The sequence below is a fragment of the Trichechus manatus genome, unplaced genomic scaffold, assembly GCF_000243295.1.
Source record: "Trichechus manatus latirostris isolate Lorelei unplaced genomic scaffold, TriManLat1.0 scaffold00110, whole genome shotgun sequence".
Taxonomy (NCBI): Eukaryota; Metazoa; Chordata; class Mammalia; order Sirenia; family Trichechidae; genus Trichechus; species Trichechus manatus.
Window position 1 is genome coordinate 3,665,577 of NW_004444046.1, and position 27,794 is coordinate 3,693,370.

The following is a 27,794-nucleotide window of genomic DNA, read 5'->3' on the forward strand; positions in this document are numbered from 1 at the left end:
TCCTATTTAAGTAATTTCTCTACATTAAAGTCATGGAGATAACCTAAATAACGTCATCTCAAGTTTTTGTTGTTTAGTTTTTACATTTATATATGCAATTCACGTAGAATTTTTTATTTTTTGGTGTGCTGTAACATAGGTGTCAACTCTCCCTAAATTAACTTTTTTTTTAATTGTACTTTAGATGAAGGTTTACAGAACAAACTAGTCTCCCACTAAACAGTTAGTACACATATTGTTTTATGACATTGGTTAACAACCCCGTGACGTGTCAACACTCTCCCTTCTTGACCTTGGGTTCCCTATTACCAACTTACCTGTTCCCTCCTGTCCTCTAGTCCTTACCCCTGGGCTGATGTGCCCCAGTAGTCTTGTTTTGTTTTATGGGGCTGTCTAATTTTTGCCTGAAAGGTGAACCTCGGGAGTGACTTCATTACTGAGCTAAAAGGGTGTACAGGGGCCATACTCTCGGGGTTTCTCTAGACTGTCAGGTCAGCAAGTCTGGTCTTTTTTTGTGTGTTAGAATATTGTTTACATTTTTCTCCAGCTCTGTCAGGGACCCTCTATTGTGATCCCTGTGAGAGGAGACAGTGGTGGTAGCCGGGCACCATCTAGTTGTACTGGACTCAGTCTGGTGGAGGCCGTGGTAGATGTGGTCCGTTAGTCCTTTGGACTAATCTTTCCCTTGTATCTTTAGTTTTCTTTATTCTCCCTTGCTCCCAAAGGGGTGAGACCGGTGGAGTATCTTAGATGGCCACTCGCAGGCTTTTAAGACCCCAGACGCTAAGGTAGAGTGTAGAACATTTTCTTAATAACCTATGTTATGCCAATTGAGCTAGATGTGACCATGGTCCCCACAGCCCTCAGCCCAGCAATGCAGTCCCTCAGGAAGTTTGGATATGTCTATGGAGCTTCCGTGACCTTGCCTTGTATAAGTCGTGCCGGCTTCCCCAGTATTGTGTACTGTCTTATCCTTCACCAAAGTTACCACTTATCTATTGTCTATTTAGTGTTTTTCTATCCCCACCCCTCCCCTCCCTAGCAACCATCAAAGATTGTTTCTTTTTGTGTGTAAATCTTTTCATAAGTTTTTACAATAGTGGTCTCATATAATATTTGTCCTTTTGTGATTGACTTATTTCATTCAGCATAATTCGCTCCAGATTTATCCATGTTATGAGATGCTACACAGATTTATCATTGTTCTTTATTGTTGCATAATACACCATTGTGTATATGTACCATCGTTCGTTTATCCATTCATCTGTTGATGGGCATCTAGGTTGTTTCCATCTTTTTGCTATTGTGAACAATGCTGCAGTGAACATGAGTGTGCATATGTCTATTCGTGTGACTACTCTTATTTCTCTAGGATATATTCCTAGGAGTGGGATTGCTGGATCATGTGGTAGTTCTATTTCTAGCTTTCTAAGGAACCGCCATATTGTTTTTCAAAATGGTTGTATCATTATGCATTCCCACCAGCAGTGCATAAGAGTTCCAATCTCCCCTCAGCCTCTCCAATATTTGTTATTTCCTGTTTTTTTTGATCCGTGCCAGTAATGCCGGGGTGAGATGGTGTCTGTTGGCCACTTGAATGTCTTCTTTGGTGCAGTGTCTGTTCATTTCCTTTGCCCATTTTTAATTGGATTATTTGTCTTTTTGTTGTAGAGGTGTTGTATTTTCTTGTAGGTTTTAGAGATTAGACCTTCGTCTGATGTGTAATGACCAAAATTTTTTTCCCAGTCTGTAGGTTCTCTTTTTACTCTTGGTGAAGTCTTTTGATGAGCATAACTGTTTAATTTTTAGAAGATCCCAGTTATCTAGCTTATCTTCTGGAGTTTGTGTGTTGTTGGTTATGGTTTGTATCCTGTTAATGCAGTGCATTAGGGCCTCTAGCATCGATCCTATTTTTTCTTCTATGAACTTTATAGTTTTTGGCTTTATAATTTCTCCCTAAATTAACTTGTGAATTTAATATATTCCAATTAAAAAAAAAAAATATCTCTGATGGTGAAATGGCTAAGAGCTTGGTTGCTAACCGAAAGGTCAGAGGTTCGAACCCACCAGTGGCTCCACAGGAGAAAAACCTGGCAATCTGCTCCCATAAAGATTACAGCCTAGGAAACCCTATGGGACAGTTCTACTCTGTTAAATAGGGTCACTATGTGTAGGAATCCACTCGACGGCACCTAACAACAACAACAATTAAAAAACAAGCCAGCAACAGGAGTTTTGGAACTATACACGCTGATACTAAATTTCTTAAAAATTAATAAATGTATAAATTAGCAATAATGGCCAAGAACAGTTTGAAAAATGTAATAATGAGAGAGGACTGGTTTCTCAGTTGTGCAGGCTGTGGTGGAGGAGGGGCATTACTGACTCTCCCTGGAGCTGGTTTTAAAAACAGTCCTGGACTTAAGCTATGTACAATTTACATAATTGTACAAAATATCTCTGGTCCTACCATAAAACCTATTATAAAGCTATGTTGATTAAAACAGTGTGTAACTAACCAGTGGGTGATGTAAGGCCAAATACAAATTGAAATAACACGCTTTAAATTTTCCAGGTAAAAATAGGGGAAAAAGCTATTGTCTTTAGAATTCGCTTTAGATAATTTGTAAATTCTTTCTTTGTCTCTTTGAAAAGTACATAAATCTAGGTTCTGGCTGCCACCTCTTAGAAATGTAACTTTAGGTAATCCTCCTCTATCTTCCTGTTTTTCTTGGAAGGAGATTAGCATAAATTTAGGCTGCCCAGCCCTGTCTCTGGCCAGAGAGATTAGAAAATTAGCAATTATTTTGAAAACCTAAGTGAAATAGATGTATCCCCTCCTTAAGGAGCCCTGGTTTCGCAGTAGTTAAGTGTTTAGCTGCTAACTGAAAGGTTGATGGTTCAAACTCACCAGCAGCTCCCTGGGAGAAAGATGTGGCAGTCTGCTTCTATGAAGACTTACACCTTTGGAAACCCTATGGGACAGTTCTACTCTGTTCGATAGGGCTACTATGAGTCAGAATTCAACTCAAGACAATGAGTTTTATTTTGGTATTCCCTTAGCTATATAGTGGTTAAGCTTCCTTTCTGTCTTTTCAATCTCTTTAGCAGATTGACTGTGATGCCTCACGTTCTGGTTTAATGCTTAGTCAGTAATAAAACTTTTCTTTCTCTTCTATTATTCTGGAGAGGTTTTCTGACTTGGGAGTAGATTTTGTTTTAATAACTTTTTCCCAAACAGTGGATAGATTAATTGAAGGAGTGAAAGCCTCCAAAATAAATCAAAATTCATATAGAAATACAATATGTGAAAAGATGGTAGTTCAAATCAGTGATGAAAAAATCAATTATTATTAAATGATGTTGGGGAGACTAAATAGAACCTCTACTTTATACCTTACTAGAAAATAAACTCTAGATGGATCAAAATAAAATAAAATTTAAAAATAATCAAGATGGAGAACTTCTCTCTATGTACGAGCAAACCTAAAAAGAAAAGACTGATGGATTCAACTGCAAATTAAACAATCTATCCAAGGGGGAAAATGAGAAATATAACTGGCATACTAAAAACTTAATAATTATTATCACATGTAAAAGGTTATTTGCATAAAAGATCCTAGAAAGCAAAACTAATAATCCAATAAAAATGTAGGCAAAAGATAGCAGCAGATAGCTAAACAAACACATAACATAAAAAGAAAAACTGTTAGCTTTTAAACATTTGAAAAGATTCACACAACCTCACTCATAATAAAAGAAAGGCATCTTGCTTTATCATTTTAGACTGGCAAAGATCAAAATATTGGATTATTTGTTCTGTTCAGATACGGAAACTAACATTCTAATACTCCAAAGGTGGGAATGTAAATTAATGACAACTCTTTAGAGACTAGTCTAATGTCCATAGTCCTGGACCCTGCAATTCTATGACTCTTTACCAGAATATTCACTGAAGCATTGTTTACAATAGCAAAAGACTGGAAACACCCCTACCTGTCCACTGGTAGAGAATTGATGCATCAAATTTTTGTACAATATAATATAATATACTCATGAAAAAGAAGAAGAGAAGCAGGAAGGAAAGAATGAGAAAAAAATAAGAAGGCTAAAAATCCAAGACTCTATAGGATGCTTCCTTTTGTGGGAGAAATAAAATGAGTAATATGAAACTCGTTCTGGAAAGATATCCAAGAATCCTGCACCAGGATTTGCTTCTGTGAAAGGGAACCAGGTTGCTGAGATAGAGGGGAGGAAAGAAAGCTTATTTTTTACTGTGCTGCCTTTTATAACTTTTGAATGCTTACCATGAATAGATATTACCTATTCAAAAAATGAATGAAATTTTTTTTTTAATAATTTAAATTAAGAAGAAAAAAATATCCGGAGGGATTTTAGGGTGAAACTCAGAACTGATAATTTATTGCTACTATTTACTGAACATAGATTATGCACCAAACTCCTTATATTCGTCAGTGTTTGCAATCTTCCCCCGCACTATATGGTGGATATCACTATCTCCATCTACAGTTGAAGAAATTGGAAATCAAAGAGACAAAATGCTTACCCATGATCATACATTAGTTAAAAACAAAGCTGGAATCCAAATGCAGATGTGTCTGGCTCAAACCATGCACTTTGGCACTGATTCCTCTTGCGACAACATATTTTGCTAAGATTCCCTTTAAGCCAATTTGGTGGTCCCACATCCCACTGGTCAACTTCTAATCCATCTATCTTTTCCCTTATATCTTCCACATTCCCATCCCAACCCCTCATAATCATGCAAACTAATATACATGCAGAAATGACTTTGTTTGGAAAGCAACCACCTACCATGAAATGACCCAGACCCTTGCACTGTTCCATGGATAATTGTAGGAAACCAACAAATAGTTTTCATGCTCAAGACATATGTGAATAATTGGTCAAAGTTAAGTGGCATCCATCCTACTCTGCATAGTTGGACTGTTCTTGTAACCCTCAACCCTTGCATTCCTCTGCGAAGTGTTCCGTTTACACAGGCAAAACACTAAGCATATGGACATATCTTAGGCTGTTTTCGTGATCAGATTCTAAATATTCAAAAGACAAGGAACAGGACACAGTTGATATAACAAAATGTAATTGCTAGTTAATCATTGCATAAGTAAAATGGTATCCCTTGTAATCAGGATGGAATAGTGATTGAGTGCACAGCTTTTGGAGTCAGATACACCTGGGTTGGGTGTCCAGCTCTTTTATTGACCTGCTATGTAATCTTGGATAGGAATCCTGTGGTGCTGTAAACAAAATGTTGGAGGTTCACGTTTATCTAGCAGTGACTTGAAAAAAGGCCTGGAGATCTACTTCAGAAAAACCAGCCACTGAAAAGCCTAATGGAGCACAGTTCTATGCTCACACATATAGGGTCACCAGGAGTCAGAACTGACTTGACAGCAACTGGTTTGTTGTTGTTGTTGTTTAATCTTGCATAAGTTTCTTACCATCTTTAGCTTTGGTTTTCTAGATGATAAAAAGGGAATAATATTGGTGGTTCACTGGTATAATTCTCACCTTCCATGTAAGACCCTCAGGTTCAATTCCGACCAAGGCACCTCATGTGCGGTCACCACTTGTCTGTCAGTAGAACCTTGTGTGTTACTATGATAATGAACAAGTTTTTGCAGAGCTTCCAGTCTAAGACAAACTAGGAAGAACAGCCTGGCTATTGAATTCCAAAAATCAGCCAAAGAAAACCCTATATATCACAACAGTCCAATGTGCAAAAGATCATGGGGATGGCACAGGACCAGGCAGCATCTTGTTCCATTGTGCATGGGTTCTCCATGAGTTGGGGGCCAGCTTGATGACAGCTAACAACAACAACTTCATTAGCAGGATTGTCGTGAGAGTTTGAAAAAAGCAAAGCATTATCCTCAGTGTTGGATTCATGGTAAGGACTCAACAAATGGTACTTATTGTTTTAGGTATTATTTGAATACACTGCAGACCAATCACCAATAAATTCTGTTGGCTCTCCCTCCAAAATATATCCCAAAAGTCACACTTCTTCACCATCTCCACAAGTTGTTCTCTGAGTTATTTGATCTCCCTAATTCCATTATTTTTCCATGAATGTCAGAGTGTCTTCGGTCTTTCCACAGTGCACTCTTAATCTGTTGTTACACTTTTCACCCAGATCGTTCATGAAAGCCTTCTTCTAAACATTCAATTTTCTACACAGATTTCACCAGCTCATTGAGGTTTGCCTCAACCAAAATACTGTCTGTGTTTCTTGTATCCCCAGACTCTAGAACATGTCTTAAATAAATATTTGCCCTTAAAAATATCATTGTGCTACATTGGCATAATGTCATGTAACTTTAAAATAAAACTCACAGACATGTTCTCATTGTATACTGAATAACTGCCATCATCACATGTTTGTCTCTCATCATCATAGAGCCAATTATTTTCTATTCTTTTCTTGACATGGAAACCCAGGATCAAAGTGTTTGCTTTGCCACCCAGTGTGTGACACACTTGATGTACATGAGAGAAAATTGTTTTCATTTTATTTATTCTTTGATTTTTCATCATACTCAAGAAAAAAAGTCTCAGATTATAGCTAATATTTCCTGAACATCTCTCTAACACTTCCTGATATCCTATTTATTAAATAAAGACCAAGTAAACCAAGAACTTGCAGTCCTAGGTGGGTAACAGTGTTGTATTGGTCCAGACAGAAAATATCATACACCAAGGCATTCATCTTAGGACAAGAATGGTAGGATCAACATGCATTCCCAGGAAGCAAAAAGTCAGGATGTAAACAATTTGTTCGTGGGAAGAATGTATCAGGATATAAACAATTTGTTGCTAGGAAGAATTTTATAAGCGAACTGGCTGATGCCACTCATCGAGAAGGTAAAACACACTCACCTCTAGCTAAATGTCCAACCTTTACATTTTAAAGGACTCCAAATCTGAAGCTAAATCATTCATTAATCCCTACCTTTCCTTTGTTCTCTATGCATAAAAACAACTAACTAGATAGAGACGGTGGAGTGATTTGTATTTTTACTTAGTGCTTCCCAGTTCAAGCAATATTTTTCCTCAACAAAATTCCTTTTCTTTCACTCCTAATGGAATACAAGAATTTCTTCTTTGACATTTCTGGTGTCAGAAGCGGGACTTCAAAGTTGCATTATCTTTGTTGATCCTCGGGAATCTGGACACAGGCACAGTACATGCTGAGCCACTTAGGGCTGTCTGCTTTGGTGAATTCTCAAGAATCGTTTAAGGTAAAAAATAGTCTTGAATCCAAGGTTCACTCCCTTGTGTTGATAGCTCTTTGAGTTTTAATACGTATTTGTTTCCGTTCTTGCAAATAAAAGTTTGTTTTGCTGTAAATGTCATTATAAAATGGAGAATGCCATGTCTGAAGGATATTTTGAACCACCTTCTGGGACTCCTGCTCACTATGTGAATAAGCATTACGGTCCCTTATTGTGCATATTCTTGTCTGTCTGGCATAACTTCATTTGAGACAGTTTGGAAAATCAGTGGCTACTTTGGGGTCCTTTTGATCTCTCTAAGTTAATTTTTCTGAGCAGTAAATTAGAGAACCAAGGCCCCTGAATTAAACCGTTCCAGTGGGATGCCTATTTTGATTGGTATATTGAGAACTCTAAAAGACATTGAGACAGTAAAATTGCTTCCCTGCAGGACACTGTCTCTAAACTAAGTAGAATAAAGAATTACAATGTCAAATTTCAACTCCTTCCCCTTCTGCTCCCCTGCTGACTGCTACGTCTGTATACCCTTGTTTGCCTTCCTATTCTTCTGATAAAACTTTATCTGAACTTCCCTTTTTACCTAAAGAAGCAGCAAATAAACCCTTGCCTCAAATGCCCTTTAAAATTTGCCCCACTATGGATGTCAAAGATTCCATTTGTATCACTTTTTCCCTGTGGACATGCTCAAAATTAGGTAGCATTGTGAAAGATTTTCCTAAACTCTGGAAAGATCCACACAAATTTTCTGAAGAATTTAAATTTCTTGTTAAAGTCTACTAGTCTGGGCTCCCCAACTTATATCAGCTTGTTCACATGATTGCTGGCTCCAGGCAAAGCCCAATTTTGGAGAGAACAGGCATAATGGAAAGACCCTCAAGGACTGTTTAGCCTAAGTATTGATAAATTGGTCACAAAGATGTTGGAGGACTCCTGGGCGATGAGTAAAAAATTGCTAGAGACTATACCAGAGGGCTTTCCTCCACTAATTGATTGGCGTAAAATTTATTCTTGTAAACAAAGTAAAAATGAAAGTGTTTATAATTATCAGACTCGGCTGCTCTAGAAGTTTTCCGACACTCTGGTCTAATTTCACAGTGTCTGGTGCTTCTGGAGCTTTCCATGTTGTTTTCTTATCCTGCCTTAAACCTGAGATCTCAGCCTTAATAAAGAGACATTTAATAGACTTAGATGCGGAGACAGCTCCTATTGTCAAGCTAATCAACTTAGCTTACAAACTTTCTTAGACTCTTGAACTGTCTGTCAGTTTGTCATACTGTGGTGGCTTTCATATTGCATGACACTGGAAGCTTTGCCACCAGTACTTTAAATACCAGCATGATCACCCATGGTGGACAGGTTTCAGTGGAGATTCCAGATTAAGACAGACTAGGAAGAAGGACGTGGCAGTCTACTTCTGAAAAAATTGGCCAGTGAAACCCTTACAAATAACAGTAGAACTTGTCTGGTACAGTGCTGGAAAATGAGCCCCACAGGTTGGAAGATACTCAAAATATAACTGGGGAAGTGCTGCCTCCTCAAAGTAGGGTCATTGTTAATGATATGGATGGAGTCAAGCTTTAGGAACCTTCATTTGCTGATGTGGCACAACTCAAAATGAGAATAAACAACTGCAAACATCCATTGACAATCAGAACATGGAATGTATGAAATATGAATCAAGGAAAATTGAAGGCTGTCAAAAATGAAATGGAATGCATAAAGATTTATATCCTATGCATTAGTAAGCTGAAATGGACTAGTATTGGCCATTTTGAATCAGATAATCACATGGTATGCTATGCCAGGAATGACAAATTGAAGAATGGCATCCTGTTAATTGTCAAAAAGAACATTTCGAGATCTATCCAGTGATAGGGTAATATCCACACACCTACAAAGAAGACTAGTTAATTATGACTATTATTCAAATTTATGCACCAACTAGTAATGCCAAAGATGTGGAAATTGAAGGTTTTTACCAACTTCTGCAGTCTGAAATTGATCAAACATGCAGTCAAGATGCATTGATAATTATTGGTGATTGGAATGCAAAATTTGGAAACAAAGAAGGAAGACTGGTAGTTGGAAAACATCCACCTTGGTGATAGAAATGACACCAGAGATCACATGATACAATTTTGCAAGACCAATGACTTGTTCATTGCAAATGCCTTTTTTCATCAACATGAATGGCAACTATACACGTGAACCTCACCAGATGAAAAACACAGGAATGAAATCCCCTACATCTGTGGAAAGAGACAATGGAAAAGCTCAATATCACCAGGGGAAACTGCAGAACAAACCATCAATTGCTCATACGCAAACTCAAGTTGAAGCCGAAAAAATGTACAGCAATTCCACAAGAGACAAAATATAACCTTGAGTACATTCCACATGAATTTAGAGACCAACTCAGGAATAGATTTGATGCATCGAACACTAATGACCAAAGACCAGAAGAGATGTGGAATGACATCAAGGACATCATATATGAAGAAAGCAAGAGGTCATTAAAAAGACAGGAAAGAAAGAAAAGACCAGAAGAGACTCTGAAACTTCCTCTTGAATTCAGAGTAGCTAAAGTGAATGGAAGAAATGATGAAGTAAAAGGCTAAACAGAATATTTCATAGGGCAGCACAAAAATACAAAGTAAAATATTATAATTAAATATGCAAAGACCTGGAGTTAGAAAACCAAAAGGGAAGATCACGCTTGGCATTTCTCAAGCTGAAATAACTGAAGAAAAATTTCAAGCCTTGAGTTTCAGTTTTGAAGGATTCTATGGACAAAATATTAAATGACTCAAGAAGCATCAAATGCAAATAGAAGTAATACACAGAGTCCTTGTACCAAAAAGAATTGGTCAATGTTCAGCCATCTCAGGAAGTAGCATGTGATCAAGAATCAATGGTACTGAAGGAAGAAGTCCAAGCAGCACTGAAGGCATTGGTGAAAAACAAGGCTCCAGGAATTGATGGAATACTAATTGAGATGTTTCGACAAAGGGATGCAGTGCTGGAGGTGCTCACTCCTCTAATGCCAAGAAATTTGGAAGACAGCTACCTGACCAACCAACTGGAAGAGATCCATATTTATGCCCATTCCAAAGAAAGATGATCCAACAGAATGTGGAAATTATTGAACAATATCATTAATATCACACACAAGTAAAATTTTGCTGAAGACCATTCAAAGGGGGTTGCAGCAGTACATGAACAAGGAACTGCCAGAAATTCAAGCCAGATTCAAAAGAGGATGAGGGATATCATTGCTGATGTCATATGGATCTTGGCTAAAATCAGAGAATACCAGAAAGATGTTTACCTGTGTTTTATTGTCTATATAAAGGCATTCAAGTGTGTGGATCGTAATAAATTGTGGATAACATTGCAAAGAATGGGCATTCCAGAACACTTAACTGAGCTCATGTGAAAGTTATGAATAGAACAAGAGGCAGTCGTTCGAATAGAGCAAGGGGATACTGCATGGTCTAAAATCAAGAAAGGCATGCGTCAGAGTTGCATCATTTCACCATACTTATTTGATTTGTATGCTGAGCAAATAATGCAAGAAGGTGGACTATATTAAGAAGAATGTGGCATCAGGATTAGAGGAAGACATATTAACAACCCGTGACATGCAGATGACACAAACTTGCTTGCTGAAAGTGAAGAGAACTTAAAGCACTTACTGATGAAGATCAAAGACTACAGCCTTCAGTATGAATTACACCTCAACATAAGGAAAACAAAAATCCTCACAACTGCACCAATAAGCAACATCATGACAAATGGAGAAAAGATTGACATTGTCAAGGATTTCATTTTACGTGGATCTACAATCAATGCCCATGGAAGCAGCAGTTAGGAAGTCAAACGATGTATTACATTGGACAAATCTCCAGCAAAAGATCTCTTTAAAGCGTTAAAAAACAAATAAGTCACTTTGAGAACTAAGGTGTGCCTGACCCAAACCATGATATTTTCAATCACATCATATGTATGTGAAAGCTGGTCAATGAATAAGGAAGACTGAAGATGAATAAAGAATGAACAAGTTTGTCTTGGAAGAAATACAGCTATTATGTTCCTTAGAAGCGAGGATGGCAATACTTCATCTCATGTACTTTGAACATGTTATCAGGAGGGACCAGTGCCTAGAGAAGGACATCATGCTTGGTAAAGTAGAAGGTCAGGGAAAAAGAGGAAAATCTTCAGCAAGATGGATTGACACAGTGGCTGCAACAATTGGCTCAAACAACGATTGTGAGGTTGTTATAGCCTACAGTTCACCCTGTAGCCAGGGGATACCTTCTGTGCCTTAGGGCTGTGGCTGCTACTGCCAGACTAGTGGAAACTACAGCAGATGTTGTGCTGGGAAACTTTTTACAGGTCTATGTGCCCGACGCTGTGTCTGCCTTACTTAATTCTGTCTTGACACAACAACTTTCTGCCATCAGGCTCGCCTCTTATGAAGTTCTCTTCCTGGCTGCATCTAACATTAGACTACATTCCATGGCCTGTTTAAGTCCAGTTAGTCTTCTCTCTGCAACTAATGAGAACAACTATCCTACACATGATTGTCTAGACTTGACTGAGTAAATTTTAACCCCTTGGAAAGACTTAAAAGATACACCTTTAATCCTGATTTAGTTTTGTTTGTGGATAGTTCCTATTTAAAACTTAATCCTACTAGTCCTCATTATCAAGCTGGATACACTATTATGACTTCTACTGAAGTGCTTGAAAGTCAGGCTCTTCCTGAAGTCACTTCAGCCCAATTAATTGCCCCCACTAGAGTTTGTAAAATTGCTTCAGGAAAATCTGTTAATATTTTTACAGATAGATATTGTTTTGGAATTGTACATGATTTTGGCAAGTTATGGAAACAAAAAGGATTTTTAATCTCTTCTGTAAAAGTCATAAAAAATGGAGCTTTAGTAGTGGACCTTCTAAACGCTCTATCACTCCTCTGTGAAATTGCTGTGAAAAAACGCAAGTTCACCAACTGAAAGGAGTACCCCCAAACTAAAGAAATTAGAGAAAATAGTCTTGCTGATATGGCAGCCAAACAAGCTGCCTCTCAAGTTATTTCTGTGCTTATGAGAAACGGTGCAGTGGTTACAAACTCAGGCTGTTATCCAAAAGGTTGACAGTTCGAAATCCACTAGCTGCTCCTTGAAAACCCTATGGGGAAGTTCTACTCTGTCCTATAGGGTCACTATGAGTTGGAATCGACTCAATGGCAATCGTTTTTTTTTTTTTTAATACATATATATAATAGATAAAGAAATGGACTCCCCAAATTTGTCTATTGGTAACGCTGACCTTCATGAATTAACTTTAGGAAAACTTTAAAACACCAACAGTTAGCCCAAACAGATGAAATTAAATCATGGAAAAAAGCAGGCTGTTACCAAAATCCTGCCACAAAATTGTGGACTGGGCCTAATAAGAAAACTGTCTGACTCAGTTTCCTGCATGTTCTCATGATGCAAGACTTACATGAAGGTACCCCCATGGGATGAAAAAAAATGATTGGGACTTCAAAAAAAATGGTGGGGAAAATTTTTGGAGGGTGCTGAACATGTTGTCACCCATTGCCCTATTTGCCCTCACTACAATCCTAGAAAACACCTTAAAGTCCTACCTGGGCAATACTCTTTGTCTTCCAGGCCTATGCTTGAACGGTAGCTAGATTTTATTCAGCTTCCACCCTCAAATCGTTATAAATATGTATTAGTAAGATTTGTAGATTTTCACATTGGGTAGGAGCCTTCCCCTTCAATTGTGCAGCTTTTGTAGCAAATAAGCTTCTTGAAAATATCATACCTAACTTGGAATCACCAAAAACTCTTCGTAGTGATTGGGGAACTCATTTCACTAGTCAAATCATCCAAGAACTATGTCGAGTTTTTCACATTTACCAGAGGCTACATTGTCCCTATCATCCTCAGTCTTCTGATCTAGTAGAGAAAACTAATGGAATAATAAAGACCCAAACAGCAAAGCTTTGTGAAACGTTAAACTGATCCTGGACTAAGGTACTTCCCTTAGTTCTTTTAAATCTGAAGTTCACACCACTTGAATCTCACAAACTTATCCCCTATGAAATAATTAATGGGAGACCCATGGTCCTTCTTTATGTGACCTGCACCAACCCTAACATTGTTCAACTTGAATTACTGAAGTATTGCCAGTCTTTAATCCAATATTCTGAAGAATATTTTTCACAGGTTATAGAAGCCTTTGACAAAGAGAAACTAGACTCCCCAAGTCTTTTTAACATCACCCCAGGAGAATATGCATATTGGAAGAGACACCAATGACTCATTAGAACTTTGTTGGATGGGACTATACTTAGTCCTTCTCATTAATCTGTGTGCAGTCAAATTAGAGGGGAAAAAACCTTGGACCCATTTGTCACAGTTGAAAAAGACTAAGACTCCTCTTTGGACTAACCAGAGAATTGAAGGTTACATTTAAATGCCCCCGTGGCCAGAAGTAGATGACATTTGAGGCAGACAGCTGACCCAAGACTCTGAACCAGGCCTGAAAGTGCACCTATTTATCTTTTTTTCTTTTTACCTTTGTTATAGTCATGCCTCTATTAATGTTTTCCTAGATTGGGTAGATGCTTATGTTCACCATTTTAAAAGGTTTAATTGTTGAATAGGTGGTGCCCTCCTAACTTTAAGTCAGTCTAGCCTTCCAAGGTGAGTTTCTCCACTACAGCAATCTGATTGGGTTGATCTTGATCTATAGATATAAAAACAATAGAGAACTAGTTCTTTAATACAGGGAATCACTATTATTAGATTTTCCATTGATAAACGACCTCTTTTCAGATATGAATGAAACCCAGGCCATAACTTAACATTTAGTCTTAACACAGCCCTTACTTTACTAAATAAAGTCACCCAAGAAGAACTAGCTAAAAAATCTTCCAAATCCACAAACAGTACTCTTCTTATTGTAGGTTCATGTCAACAAACTGTGAGACAGATTCATCTTGTTAACTTCCCAAGTGGGTAGGCTAAGTCAGGTTGCTCTCCTTTCCTGGGAACCATCTAACCACATTCACATGAATAACCTAGTCCTTCCAGACCTATGGGATGACTTCAGATGTCTGAAGGTGCATCAGTTATAACCTTACAAGCTACTGATTGGTTTGCCATTGACTGACTATGACACGCAGGTATCTATTGGGTGGTCCCTAACAGCACGTTTGGGTATGTGGAACCAAAGTTTGGCCCTGGCTCCCGCCAGGCTGGTTTGGAAAATGCATTCTGGGCCTGACATGGACTCAGGGATTATTTTAACTGAACTTCCTTTATCAGCTAATGTACCCATATTAAGAGGTAGGTGGTCTCGATCAGTGTTTCATCGGCTTGACATTTTAGCAGCAGTATTCACACCTCAGACAGGACTTGAAGATGTTATCGCACATGTAGAAATATTAACCAAATATGTACAAACTTCCCTAAATGACGGCACCCATGGACTTTAAGAGGTCAATACCGAAAAACGATGATGAAAAAAGTAGTACTCCAAAGTAAAATGGCCTTTGACATTGTCACTGCAGCCCAAAGAGGTACCTGTGCCATAATAAAATCTGATTGCTGTGTCCATATTTCTGACAATAGTGCTAATATTACACTCTATGTTAATCATATGCAAAGTGTAGTATCTTGCCTTAATGATCCTCCTCCTTCCTTAACTGATAAAAGTAGTTTTTTTACTTGTGCGGTGAATGGTGGAAAAATTGCTACTTTATTTTGGAATCTTTATATTGCTCATCATTTCTTTTATTGTAATTACGAAAGGTTGTTTTGCTTTTAGTTAAACACATTTTATCCATGAAATGCTGTACTTCAAAACCATTTGAACTTTCATATAAAATCATGCCAGTTTCACAAGCTTTCATCAATGATAATGTTGTTCAATAATTTCCCCTTTGTCTTCCTGGGCATGTTTCACCTTGATCTCTATCACTCTATCCTGACTGAGAAATGTTCCTCAAATGTGGCCTTCTCTGTTAAGATGTCCCCCATAAGACCTACACACCCTGAAGATGAAGCCTATTAGTTCGTCAAGGTGAAGTAAAAAAAATTTTTTTTTAGCCAAACCTCATCAGGAAAACAAAGTCCTTGCAGGAGAAAGGCTACTTCATTGTGCGTGATCAGCACCCACTAAAGGGGGCTTGATCAAAAAGGGGGAATATGCAGAAAGAAATTTTTAAACATGGAGGCACTCATCTCAGGACAGGAATGGTGAGATCAGCATGCATTCCCAGAATGCAAAAGGTCAGGATGTAAGCAACTTGTTCCTGGGAAGAATGTGTCAGGATGTAAATAATTTGTTCCTGGGAAGAATGTGTGTAACAGAATTGGCCGGTGACACTCACCTAGGAGGTAAAACTCACCCCCCACCCAGCCAAATGGCTAATCTTTACATTTCAAAGGACTTCAAAGCTGAAGGTGAATCAGACTTTAACCCTTGCCTTTCCTTTGTTCTCTACGCATAAAAGCCTCTAACTTTATAGAGCAGTGGTGTGCTTTCTATTTTTACTTAGCACTGCCCAGCTTGAGCTGTATTACTCCTCAATAAAACTCCTTTTCTTTTGCTCCTAACAGAGTATAAGATTTTCTTCTTTGACATTGGTCAGGCTAGGCTGTGTTTTGATGTGGGTAACAAACACATCCAAAGTTGTATATCCTACATGAGCTAGGGTTGGGATCAAAGCAGGTTTGTGCCATTGTCACTCAGAAACCAAGACTGAGGCTCCACCATCTTGTGGCACTATCATCTGGAACCTGCAGTTTTCTCTTCACTGTATCAAGGGAAGAAAATAGAGAGAACTGTGCCTGGCAGTGCAATAGTTAAGAGCTTTGCTGCTAAATGAAAGATTTGTGGTTCAAACCTACCCAGCTTCTCTGCAGGAGAAAGACCCAGCAATCTGTGTCCATAAAGATTACAGCCAAGAAAACCCTATAGGGTAATTCTACTCTGTCACATGAGATCACTATGAGTTTGCATTGACTCTACAGCACCCAAAACACAACAATTAAGAAGTCAGTTCCATTTATAATCCATTACATCTAGTCACACAGCTCTACCTAACAGGAATGTGTGCTGTTTAATATGCCCAGGAAATAGAAGAGAATATTAATAATGTCAACAACAAATATCTTACATGAATATAACATTTTGCATCGTGCTTATTTTTATAATTGAGAGTTGTTTATGTCATGTGGCTTTCTATTTATATGTTCTTTTAAAATAAAACTATCAAGATTTGAAAAAAAGAAGATGAAAATACGTTAAGTAATGCTATAGGTGGTATAGAGATATGGCAAAAATTATGATGGCAATTATCTATATCATTAACACCTGGGAATCACTGTTCTTGCATGAGATTATACAGCTAGCTTGAGGCAAGGATGATAGCAGATTTTACCTAATTTGAAAGAAATATTTTTGTTTGTTTCTATAATGCTTTTCTTTTTAAAAAGGTAATACATGTTTATTTTTAGATAATGTAAAATGTCCATAAACAAAAAGAAGAAAGCTGACAAAATTCACACATAGTTTTACCAGCTAGTAAAATGTTACAGTATATAGCTTCCAGCTATTTGTGACTTGATTGTTCAGATAATATGCTGGGATAATCTTTCCATGTACTTAAACATGGTCATTCAGGTACAGCATAGTTTATCTAACCATAATGTTTCATTTTTTATTAATGTTTTAATGAATATCCATGTGTGCAAATCTTAGTGTATAATGCTAAATAGTTTCTTAAGATGAATTCCTTGAAGTAGGGGTTTCTTGATCATGAAATATGCTCATTAAAAAAACATTTTTTTAAACACAAAGATAATTTATTTTGGTTGCAAAATATTAAAATAAACAAAAACATATAACATTAAAAATTACCCTCTCCAATCTCTAGAGGTAACCACTGATAGAAGTTTGGTTGGCATCTTTCCAGACAATTTATTTATTGTTTGATATAAGAAAAGTTACAGAATGGTCACAATGTGGCATAAACTGTGCTAGTCTCTGGGAATCCAGCACTGATCTAAGTAGACATAATGCATTCATGAAGTTTAAGGGCTTAAGGAAATAGATGTAAAAATAATTACATGAATATATATACAATTACAAACTGTAATAAGTGCACTGAATATGTAGTAAATGTTTAGATGAGAAACTATAACAGGACTACTTAATTTGCATTAATGGGGAAGTGTGTGAGAAGTTATCAGGAAAAGTTTCTCAGAAGTAACATATAAATTAAAATCTGAAGAGTAAGGCAATTTAGCCAAGTAACTGTGTATGTGTGTGTGTGTGTGTAGTGTGGATTGAGAAGGAAACAAGGAGTGCTACAAGTTAACAGGCTAAGATGTGCAAAGTCCCTAAAAGTAAAATTAAACTTGGTGACTGAAAGAAATCCAGTATGGCTGAAACAGAGTAGAGAGGGGAGATTAGAGAGGTAGGCAAGACATAGGTCATGGAAAACATTGGAGGCCATGCAGATAAGTTAGTATTCCATTCTAAGAACATTGGAGGCTTTTCCTCATTAATTATGTCTGTCTAGTTTGAATGGTCCTATGGGAGCCCTAGTGGCACAGTGGTTAAGAGCTGTGGCTGCTAACCAAAAGATCAGCAGTTCAAATCCACTGGGGGCTCCTTGATAACCAGATGAGGCAGTTGGACTCTGTCCTATAGGGTCGCTATGGGTTGGAATCGACTAGACGGCAAAGTATTTGTTTTTTTGTTTTTTTATGCCAGATATGGCCTTTGGGTACTCAGCCCTAGTCACACCCTTTCTCAGTAACACAGGGGCCTGGATGTTTGAAAATCTCATTCCCTGGACTCTTTCCAGCTGGTTTTCAGGAGATCCTGCCAATGGAAATTGCTGGCAAGACATGAGAAGGTAGGAGGAAGGGAGAAGTCAGTCTACTTCTGACTGCATCAGTAATAACGATAGGGGTCTGTAGGCAATCGGGTTCCAGCAATAGCAGCAGGGCAGCTTCTGGGTAGCCACAATGGCAGCAGAGCCTCTACAGTCTCATGGCGAGTGGGGCCCTAGAAGCGTCCTAGTGTCTGGTTTTACACCCTTTTCTTCCTTTTGCTTTTCCAGCCCTTCCAATACTTTTGTATGCAACACCCTGCATTACATCTCTCTCTGCTTGAAATATTTAGAGTGGTTTCCTTTCTAGACACTGACTTACTGAACTTTTTGACTCAGATAAATGCTTTAATTTCTTACCGATCATGTTTTTTGTCATGTACCCTAAAGAAATGTTCAGATCCTTTCTTGAACCAATCTGCTCTAATTCTGGTTAATACTTAACAACTTGACTATCATCAGTCTTGGTGGAGTCACCAATATAGAAGTCATAATTGAAGTATTTAAAAAAAAATAACAATCCTTACTTCAAGAATTTTCTCAAAGAAGTATTCCTGTGAGGATTGTAGGTCCTATGTTTTCTGGAACAGCTCTAATTTTATATGTGCCATATGTTATCGTTATAATTACTCTTGTCTTCACCAAATTCTGTGTCCTGCCATGGAAATATTTCTCCTTACATACTTGTTGGTTTTCTGATGATAAATATGGAGTAGATATTTGCTGGTTTTGGTAGTCCATAATATATTCCAACTTATTTGGTAGGAGCCTCTCAATTTGGTTGTAAAGGAATTAGCCTTTTCTGTCTCTCACCTTTAGATGAGTTTAATGGTGCTTTTTGAGCTTTCTTTAGCATGGTATGGGCATGAGTTTCAAGTAGAGCCAATCTGATGTTCTTTACCTAGAATTTTAATTTGAAGCAAGAACGACAAAAAAAAAAAAAAGACAACAAAAAACCCTGAAAATGATTTTAGTTGATTTTTTAAGGAAAAATACAAATACAAATTAGAAGTTTTAATTCTCCCTCTTGAAAATAAGGAAGAGGTGGTTCCCACCCCCCACCACCCCTCTTTCAGAATCCTCATTAGATAAGTTGTAACTATGAATTCTTTGTCCCTTTGAAAAGTATGTAAATCAAGGATGTTTTCTCAAGGGATGGGAGCCATCCTCTTTTGAAATGTAATTATCCAGGAAGATCACCCCTACCTCTCAGTTTCCTGTAAGCAGTTTAGCATAACTCCAGGTATTTTAAAGATAATAGAATATTAGCAATATTATCTTAAAAACATGTAATGGGTTGTATCTGCTTAACTGTATAAAGCATAAGATTTCTTTTTTGATCTCTTTAGCAAATTGCCTGTGATGTACCACATTCTGGTTTAATGCTTATTCAATAATAAAACTTTTCTTTCTCTGCTATTTTTGTGGTGAGGTTTTCTGGATTGGAAACAGATTTTGTTTTTAGTAAAATTCCCCCAACAATTTGTCCTGATGATAACAGCCTAAGAAGCTGCCTATGGGTTCTTGCTACTTGCCTACCCAGAGTGATCTTGGGTCATATCTTAGGTCCGGTTCCCAACCCTTCCCTTCAATTGTATGAGCTCTCCCATATCAATCCAGTACTATGCCTCTCTGCTTAAATTGAAATTAGATTCTTTCAGCTTAAAAAACTGTAATAGAGAGGGATTGTAGCTCTTTTCCTTTTTATTTTCTCTCATTGTGGTAGCTATATATGTAACAGAACATTTGATTTTTCAACAATCTTCACGTCAGTTCAGTGATATTAATTATTTTTATCATGTTGTGCGGTCATAAGCCTTATCCATTTTAAAATTATACCATCGCCATTAACAAAAGTTCAGTGTCCTCTGAGTATTGAATCTTTTCTTTTTGTTAGTATGTATGCACCAAGGACAGTCTCTTTTATTTAGAAATGGTCATGCAAAATATAAGAATAATTAAATATTGGCCAAATCTTTTGTGGACAAAGTGGCTAGCTCTCTGTACTCTCTCTCTGTGCTCCTGGATCCAGATGTTTGGTAAGTTTTTTCTTCCATTCTTCCAACTTTTTCCTATATTCCTTCCATCAACAATTCCTTTAACATTGAGAGACATTAAGTACACTTCTTAGCTGCACTTGCTTTCACATTTTCTTTCCCTCTTGATGAGTGTGCTAATCATTTTAGAAAGGGTTTAAATTGTGCCATTTTAATAATTCCAAACCGTTAAGTTTAGGGTAAATCTTTTGTTTTGTTTTTTTTTTTCAAAAGGGTAAGGAGGAAACTCAAGCTAACTGCTAGGAATTTGCAAACAAGATGACTAAGGCCGTTATTAAGGAAGCATCTAGGGCCTTTCAAAAGTGCTAGTATTGTTGGTTCTGACTTTAGATAAGAGGAATAAAAAACCCCTGGGGACCAGTTCTTGGTGCTCACCTTTCAGATTCTTCACAGCCAAGACTCAGACGCCTACATGTCTCCCCAGCACATTTGCATCTCCAATAGCCTCACTGTCTGTGGGGGTGCATTCCCCTGACTTTGAAACATTCCTTTTTCGACTTTCCTTTAGCTAAGTCTGAATCAGGAAGTGTGGGACTGGCAGCTAAGTGTGGGCCAGTGAGGGTCTCAGTGGCCAGTTCCCAGCTGAGTGACCTTGAGCAAGGTTCTCAAAGTTTCTGAGCTTCAGTTTCTTCATCTGTGAAACAGGAATCATATTGCCTGCTTGCAAACCTTTTGTGACTTTTAATTGAGGTAATGGATATAGACATTCCCAGCAGGACATTGACATAGCAGGCAGTTAAAAAAATAAAAACTAATTTTATTTACTCTGTACAGAAATAAGATTGATAAATGGTCATTGTTTGAAAATAAAATTGTGAATGTCCACACTCTTTGAATGTGTATTTTCTTAGCTGTCTTTGAATTTTTTTGTGGACTCTCGACAATTATATTGGATCCCTCATGTTTTCAAAGGCCTGAGCTTTGTTTATTTCTTAAGCTCACATATTTGTTTAATAAACATCTTTTAACATTTTGGCTAGAAAACTTGCATATCCACTTTTGTATAATCTAGAACAGATTTTCTGATATATTCTAAAATATAACAGTGCATGTGTGTACATGAGCATGTTCGTCTGTTCGTATGTATTTAATATAATATATATGTGTTACGTGTAATACATATATCCATGCATATACATTCTGTTTTATTAACTATTACCACGAACATTATAAAATTCTTTGCATTTGTAGAATTTTTACCAAATATTTCCAAAAACTTGCTTTATTTTGATCTTGGCATTCACGGAGATACAATGCAATAACAGGAGGGGCAGGTCACAGATGAGACTTTGAGAGGTATGTAACTTGCCCAAGACCACAAAGCCACTGAAGTAGCAGAGCCGGAACCGAAATCCAGGCCTTCCATTTCCAAATTCACCATTGTCTCCACCATATCTCACTGCCTCCCCACAAGGGCATGTGGTAGAGGACTGCCGGCGAGATGAATGGGGAGAAAAGAGCAGAAATGTAAGGCTTATAAGCCTTTTGAAATTTGGAGGGACTAACTATTAGCAAACAACTGAAATGTCATGTTCAAAGTCTAACAAGAATTCAGTAGCGCTGGGAGTATAAGAATTCCTTCAGAATTTGTAGGTATATGCTTGAAAACAAAGCAAAATGCACAACACATTCCAGATTTCTGCTTTCTCAAATGTGTTATTCTTATGTCCCAAATACTAAATTCCTATTTTCATTCTTTACACACCAGATTTATAGCTTAAGTATATTTTCTGAATATTTCTTCCTATGTACACTTTTTATTTTTCAAAAAAATCAGTATTTATACCCCCTATTTTTAATTTCTATAATGGCTACATTTAGAAACGATGAGGAAATTCTCTATGTATTTGGCATTGAGGCTAAAATGAATAAATAAACGAAGGAATTAGTCTGAATCTGTTTCAATGTGTCATACCTATTTATTCTTCAGGCCTTTTAAAACCTCTACAATCTGCCAAAATTGGACTCACCCTATTCTAAAAAAATTTGCAATGTATTAAAGAAACAAAAAAATACATTCATAATTGCTCACCCACCAGAGTTTATCATATGCAAATATACTCCTCACATTCCAACCCTGCATGTACGTATCTGAACACACAGAAACAGTTATATGCATGAAAATTATCATTGCTTATACTCTGGAAAAGTAAAGCATAACCTAAATTTTCAACAAAATTGAAATGGTTGAGGAAATCTTTGTAGATCAAACTTGATGCAATATTGGGCAACTGCCAAATGACTATTTTGAAAAATCTGTAGCAATATGCAGTGATCTTTTTGCCATAGAAGCAGCAGTCAAGAAATCGAATGATGTATTGCTTTGGGCGAATTTCCTGCAAAAGACCTCTTTAAAGTGTTAAAAAGCAAAGATGTCATTTTGAGGACTAAGGTGCCCCTGACCCAAGCTATGGTATTTTCACTCACCTCATATGCATGCAAAAGTTGGACAATGAATAAGGAAGACCAGGAAGAATTGATGCATTTGAATTATGGTGATGGTTGATAATACTGAGTTATACCATGGGCTGCTAGAAGAACAAACAAATCTGTCTTGGAAGAAGTACAGCCAGAATGCTCTTTAGAAGCAAGGATGGCAAGACTTTATCTCCATGTACTTTGGACATGTTATCAGGAGGGACCAGTTCCTGGAGAAGGACATCATGCTTGGGAAAGCAGAGTGTCAGCGAAAAAGAGGAAGACCTCAATGACACGGACTGACACAGTGGATGCAACAATGGGCTCAAACATAGCAACGATGGTGAGGATTGCATGGGACTGGGCCGTTCTTCCTTCTGTTGTGCATAGGGTCGCTATGCTTCAGAACTGACTCGAAGGTACCTAAAAACAATAGCATTTTTGCCACAAATAAAGAAAATACAAAATCGTACCTACACCGTTATAACTATGAAGAAAGAAATTTTTGCGTGTGTACGAAAACTTAAAAGGGAAATAAAAAGGTTTTTTCCCTTGTGAACCAGTTAATGGTAATTGTGTAATTAAAACAAAAATTAGAAACAGAGCACTGGTTGACATACTCTATGTAAAATTCAGCAGAAATACTGTATGTTGGTCTGATCTCACTTATATGAAATACCTAGACAAGGCAAATACATGGAGACCAAATTTTATTAGTGGTTACCAGGGGTGGGGGGGAAGGGGAAAGAGGGATTCATTGCTTAGGGGAGCCTGAACTTCTGTTAGTGGTGAAGGAAAAATTTGGAAACGGATAGTGGTGATGGTTACACATCATGGTGAAAGTGATTAATGTGACTGAATTTACACGTAAAAAATGTTGAAATAGCAAATGTTTTGATATATATACATATATACTTAGCAGAATAAAACACACACACACAACTGTGCGTTCCTCTCTGTCCTAACTGCAGTGGGTGCTGCTAACTTAGAACGATGCCAAGACCGTGTAGTGGTGTACGTGAGCCCTGACTTTGTCCGCACATGGAGAAAGTACAGAACAACGAGCAGGAGATGCCCCAACTCCCTATTGACCAAGAATGATCAAGTATGTCATCTAAAAACAATACAACTATGCTCTACATTCCATGTATCTGTTAGGGCATCAAGGTCACAGCCTTCATATCTTTAAATCACTGGATCCCAAAGGGAAACAAAAATTGCCCAGAGGGGAAAATACCACACAGTGGGAAAAGCAATCATTTTTGTAAGTCTTTATTTTTTAGTTGCTCCTCCCATAGTAATGCACTGAAAGGCATAACAGTTTATATTGTACAAAGCATTTGAAGAAAGTACCTCAATTTGCCGATTATTTCAAAATGAGATTACAAACAAAAAGAAAACAAATCTGGTTCCTCAATAAAGGGCAAAATAACTGAATACAGTCTGTTATTTACTTTTCTCTTTTAACATAAGGTCTGGAACACTTCATCTTACAAATAGGATTAACATGAACATAACATCGCACAAGCTTGCACACAACCAGCATAAAATATGGGGTACACTTTTTAATCAGAAGAATCATGCTTTCATGAGGAAATTATAATCATTTATACAACTGAATCAATTTCAGTATTATAAAAACTAAGTTGCATCTATTCGTTATTTAGTTCATTAAGAAGGGAAACAAAACAACAAAAAGAAAAGGAATGTTAAGAAAAGCCAAACACGATTTGGCACTCCCATACACAGGTCAAGTCACCTTGGTCCTTGAAATTCAGAAAGGGGTGTGCCTCAGACATCATAAAGTAGTGGCTGACCGGAACAGTGCTATTTTAATCAACAAACAATAGTTTGCCAACAAATAAATACATGATACACACAACACAAAAAATTAAACATTAAAAAACAGTGACATGATTGTCTAAAATTAAGATGTTATTACAAGGATTTGGCAAACATTTTATTAGCGGTACAGTGGTACTGGTGATGAACAGGATACTTTACTGACTTAACCTCTTTGAGCATTGAACAGCCATAGTTTACAATATACACATACCCTTTTCCCCTATTTTTTAACAATGTACTTGAGAAGGCAAAGGTTAAGGGGGAACAAGAACTCCCTGTTATCAGCTTCTAGAATTATCGAGTGTGCATTTCATTCAACTACTTCCATCTTTAAAGGGTTAAATTACTTAAAACTTTAACAAAGAAAAAAATTAAATCTGTAATTAAAAGCAACTGTTCCCAATCATGTGTCAGGTGATCTTGTACAAAAAAGGATTCAGTTTCTATGGAGTGTTCATCCGTATCAATGCTGACATCTCGACTGCCCCTCTCTCTCACACACATCCTCGGTCGGGCAGGGTGAACTGGAAGATGCCTTCTGCCCAGCAAGTTTTTCACTTTCTTTGAATCACTTTGAGTCACATTGATCCTCCAGAAGTCAGCAGCTGCCTTTGCTGTGCAAAACAAAATATCGAGAATAAATAGTCTTTTTTCTTTCTTTCTTTTTAATCATTCAGTTTAAGGTCACCAGACTTTAAATGAGTGACCCTTCAGGTTTATAAGGCATTCTGCTCAGCAGTCTTTTAAATAGTCCTATGTAAAAGAGCCATGCTACTGTTGGACTTGGTCCCACTCTGGTCAACCTTGGAAACGTCATACGTGGCTTATGGACTGGATGGCACTGGATTCCGCTGCAGCCCTTGCCATACTGTGCCACACGTTGGAAGAACTGTGGGATGTAGAATGGAGGGACTCCTTTTCGGACAATGACAACATCATAGCATATGCCTGAGGTAAAAAAGAGAGACTTGGTAAATGATATTTGAAAAACATCGCTTTTAATTTGAAGAATATTACTGGTGAATGTTGAGAAGAGACGGGATCCTAAGTAGGAGCATCCCTCATGGGTGTGCTTGGAAAAGTGTGGGACATATATATTTTTGTTGTTGTTATAATGACGAGGGGCTACTGCTGGCCTCTAGTGTCTAGGGGCCCACAAAAGTGTTCTACGGAATAAAAATTTGTTCCACCCAAAATGTCAGTTGTGCCTCCATTGAGAAATATGACTCATCCCACTGCCCAACCACATATACAGACATCTATCTACTTCACAGGTTCAATTAATCAAAAACAGCATTGTGTGCTTACAGCTGAAATTGCACATATGAACAGCACACAGACCTGCCTTGACAGCACTGTATTCTAGAAGGGGAAACAGTCTCACTCCTGCATGTTATAACTGAGAGCACTGATGGTGAAATGACTTGCCCAAAGTCACTCAACTAGATAGCAGGAGAGACAGAACTAGAACATATTTCTGTCAATTTTTAATCCAGTGTCCTTCTTCCAATTTCCGTCTATGCTTGAAATATTCAATGCTGAAACCCAAAGACCTTGAAAATTAAAAAGGATAAAGTCAGCTCTACCAAAAAATAAAACACAAGACCCAACAATGTTCTAACCAAGTTGTGCTCCAGTATCTGCTGAGCAGAAGGTGTTCAGAGGTGTTCTGGGAGGCCGTGCTCTTTCTTCCCTATTATCTTGTAAAATTCTAAATAACTGTTGAGAGAATCCTCTGTTTATTGCCAAGTAAAATATTCAAAGGAAATGTTTGGTCTTGACTTGGGAGTGAACGTTTCACTGTTGATTTGCCATTGTTGGTCTCATCCATTGCTACACTTGCTTGTCAAAATGCTGAAGTGGAATCATTAAAGTCCTGCCAAAGACATTCCACTGTCTGTAAACAAAGACAAAATGTCTCTGTTGTTAGGCAGAATTTCATCTCTGGGAGTCATGCTGAGACATGTGGCCAGTCTGTGGTTTCTTCTGTAATCATGGCATTCAGTTAGAAAATCTGCCCTTCCTTGCAGACTGATTTTGATTTGCAGGGTCATTGCTCTAAATGTACACATTTGACTTTTATGTAGTCAATTTGCCTTCTGGAACTCTACAAAACATCAGCATCCACTTAACAAATATTTCTTGAGCACCTACTCTATGACAGGTACCATGCTAGGTTCTAGGGAGTCTAGGATAAATAATATGCAGTCCTTGCCCTTGTTGAGTGTAGGGCATGGGCTAAGTGAGCATTGAACTTAAACTATCTGCTCTAATGATGTACTCACTTTTAGGGCTCGGGATAAAGAATATTCTGAAATAGTCTTAACGAAACCCATTCTATGTTTGGAAAGATGAAAGGGGGTACAGAGAAAATTCTGGAAACCTGAGTTTTAATCCTGGTCTCTACTTTGCCTCTACTTAACTAGCTGTGTGACTTTGGGCAAGCTGCTTAACATTTTAAGCTTCACTTTCCTCATATGAAATGGAGATAATTCAGTGAGACCTGTGAAAGCCAAACTCGACAGGACTGCCTTGTTTTTCTAGGTCTCACAAGTTTTCCACCTTTGACAGGATACAGTCTTCCCACTTCTCTATCACTCCCTATTTGTGGAAAATATCTGAGTTTTCCTTCTCTGACAGGTTTCCACTCTACATGGGTTCAGGTTTTCCCAGGTTTTACTGTAATAGCATATTTGCCTCTAAAGGTTGTGGAGGAATCCCAGTCACTAACTTACATAAAGTGCTTAGCTCAGTGTGCCTGACAAAAATATTACCAATTATCATGAAATTAATTTTTGTAGGATAGGGTTTGTCGGAGAAGTTCTTATCAGAATGTAGCCGTATTAATTACTGTACTGGTCAATTATTTTGAAATCAATCACTATAAAAATCACCAACTGTGTAAAGATATAAGTGTTTTGAGAAAAGCTTCTGAACCTGTTCAGATTCTAGAAAATTACAAAGACAGAACAGCAGTCTTTTGGTAATCAAAGGAAATGAACATTTCCACGTATATAAAAATTAGTGTTCAGCACATAACTGGCAGTCAATAACCACTGAATGAATGAATGAATGAATGAAGACTATCATGAAATAAAGTCAATTTGCAAAAGTGCCCGACCATTTTCAAACTGATACATATGACCTGATCAAGTACCAATAAAAATACGAGCTAGGCTTGCAAAATGCCGCTACTGAAATATCCATCATCTCTGGAGTCTCAGGTCCTTTTTGCTTCCTAACACATCTAAACAATTTCTGCAGTTTTAAGGT

At 37.6% G+C, this 27,794-nt stretch overlaps 1 protein-coding gene across 6 annotated transcripts in view; it reads right to left on the reverse strand.

The window, feature by feature from the left end:
* Positions 1 to 23,935: 23,935 nt before the first annotated feature.
* Positions 23,936 to 27,794, reverse strand: part of MECOM (MDS1 and EVI1 complex locus) — a 617,334-nt gene continuing 613,475 nt past the window's right edge. For 5 of the 6 annotated variants that reach the window (XM_012557583.1, XM_004383439.2, XM_004383440.3 and 2 more), the window contains one exon: positions 25,189 to 25,469. In XM_012557583.1, the coding sequence (XP_012413037.1) occupies positions 25,335 to 25,469 (135 nt within the window). In that variant the 3' untranslated portion in view covers positions 25,189 to 25,334. Of the gene's footprint in view, positions 25,470 to 27,794 lie in introns of all 6 variants that reach the window. The other variant, XM_004383442.2, reaches the window with a different exon arrangement.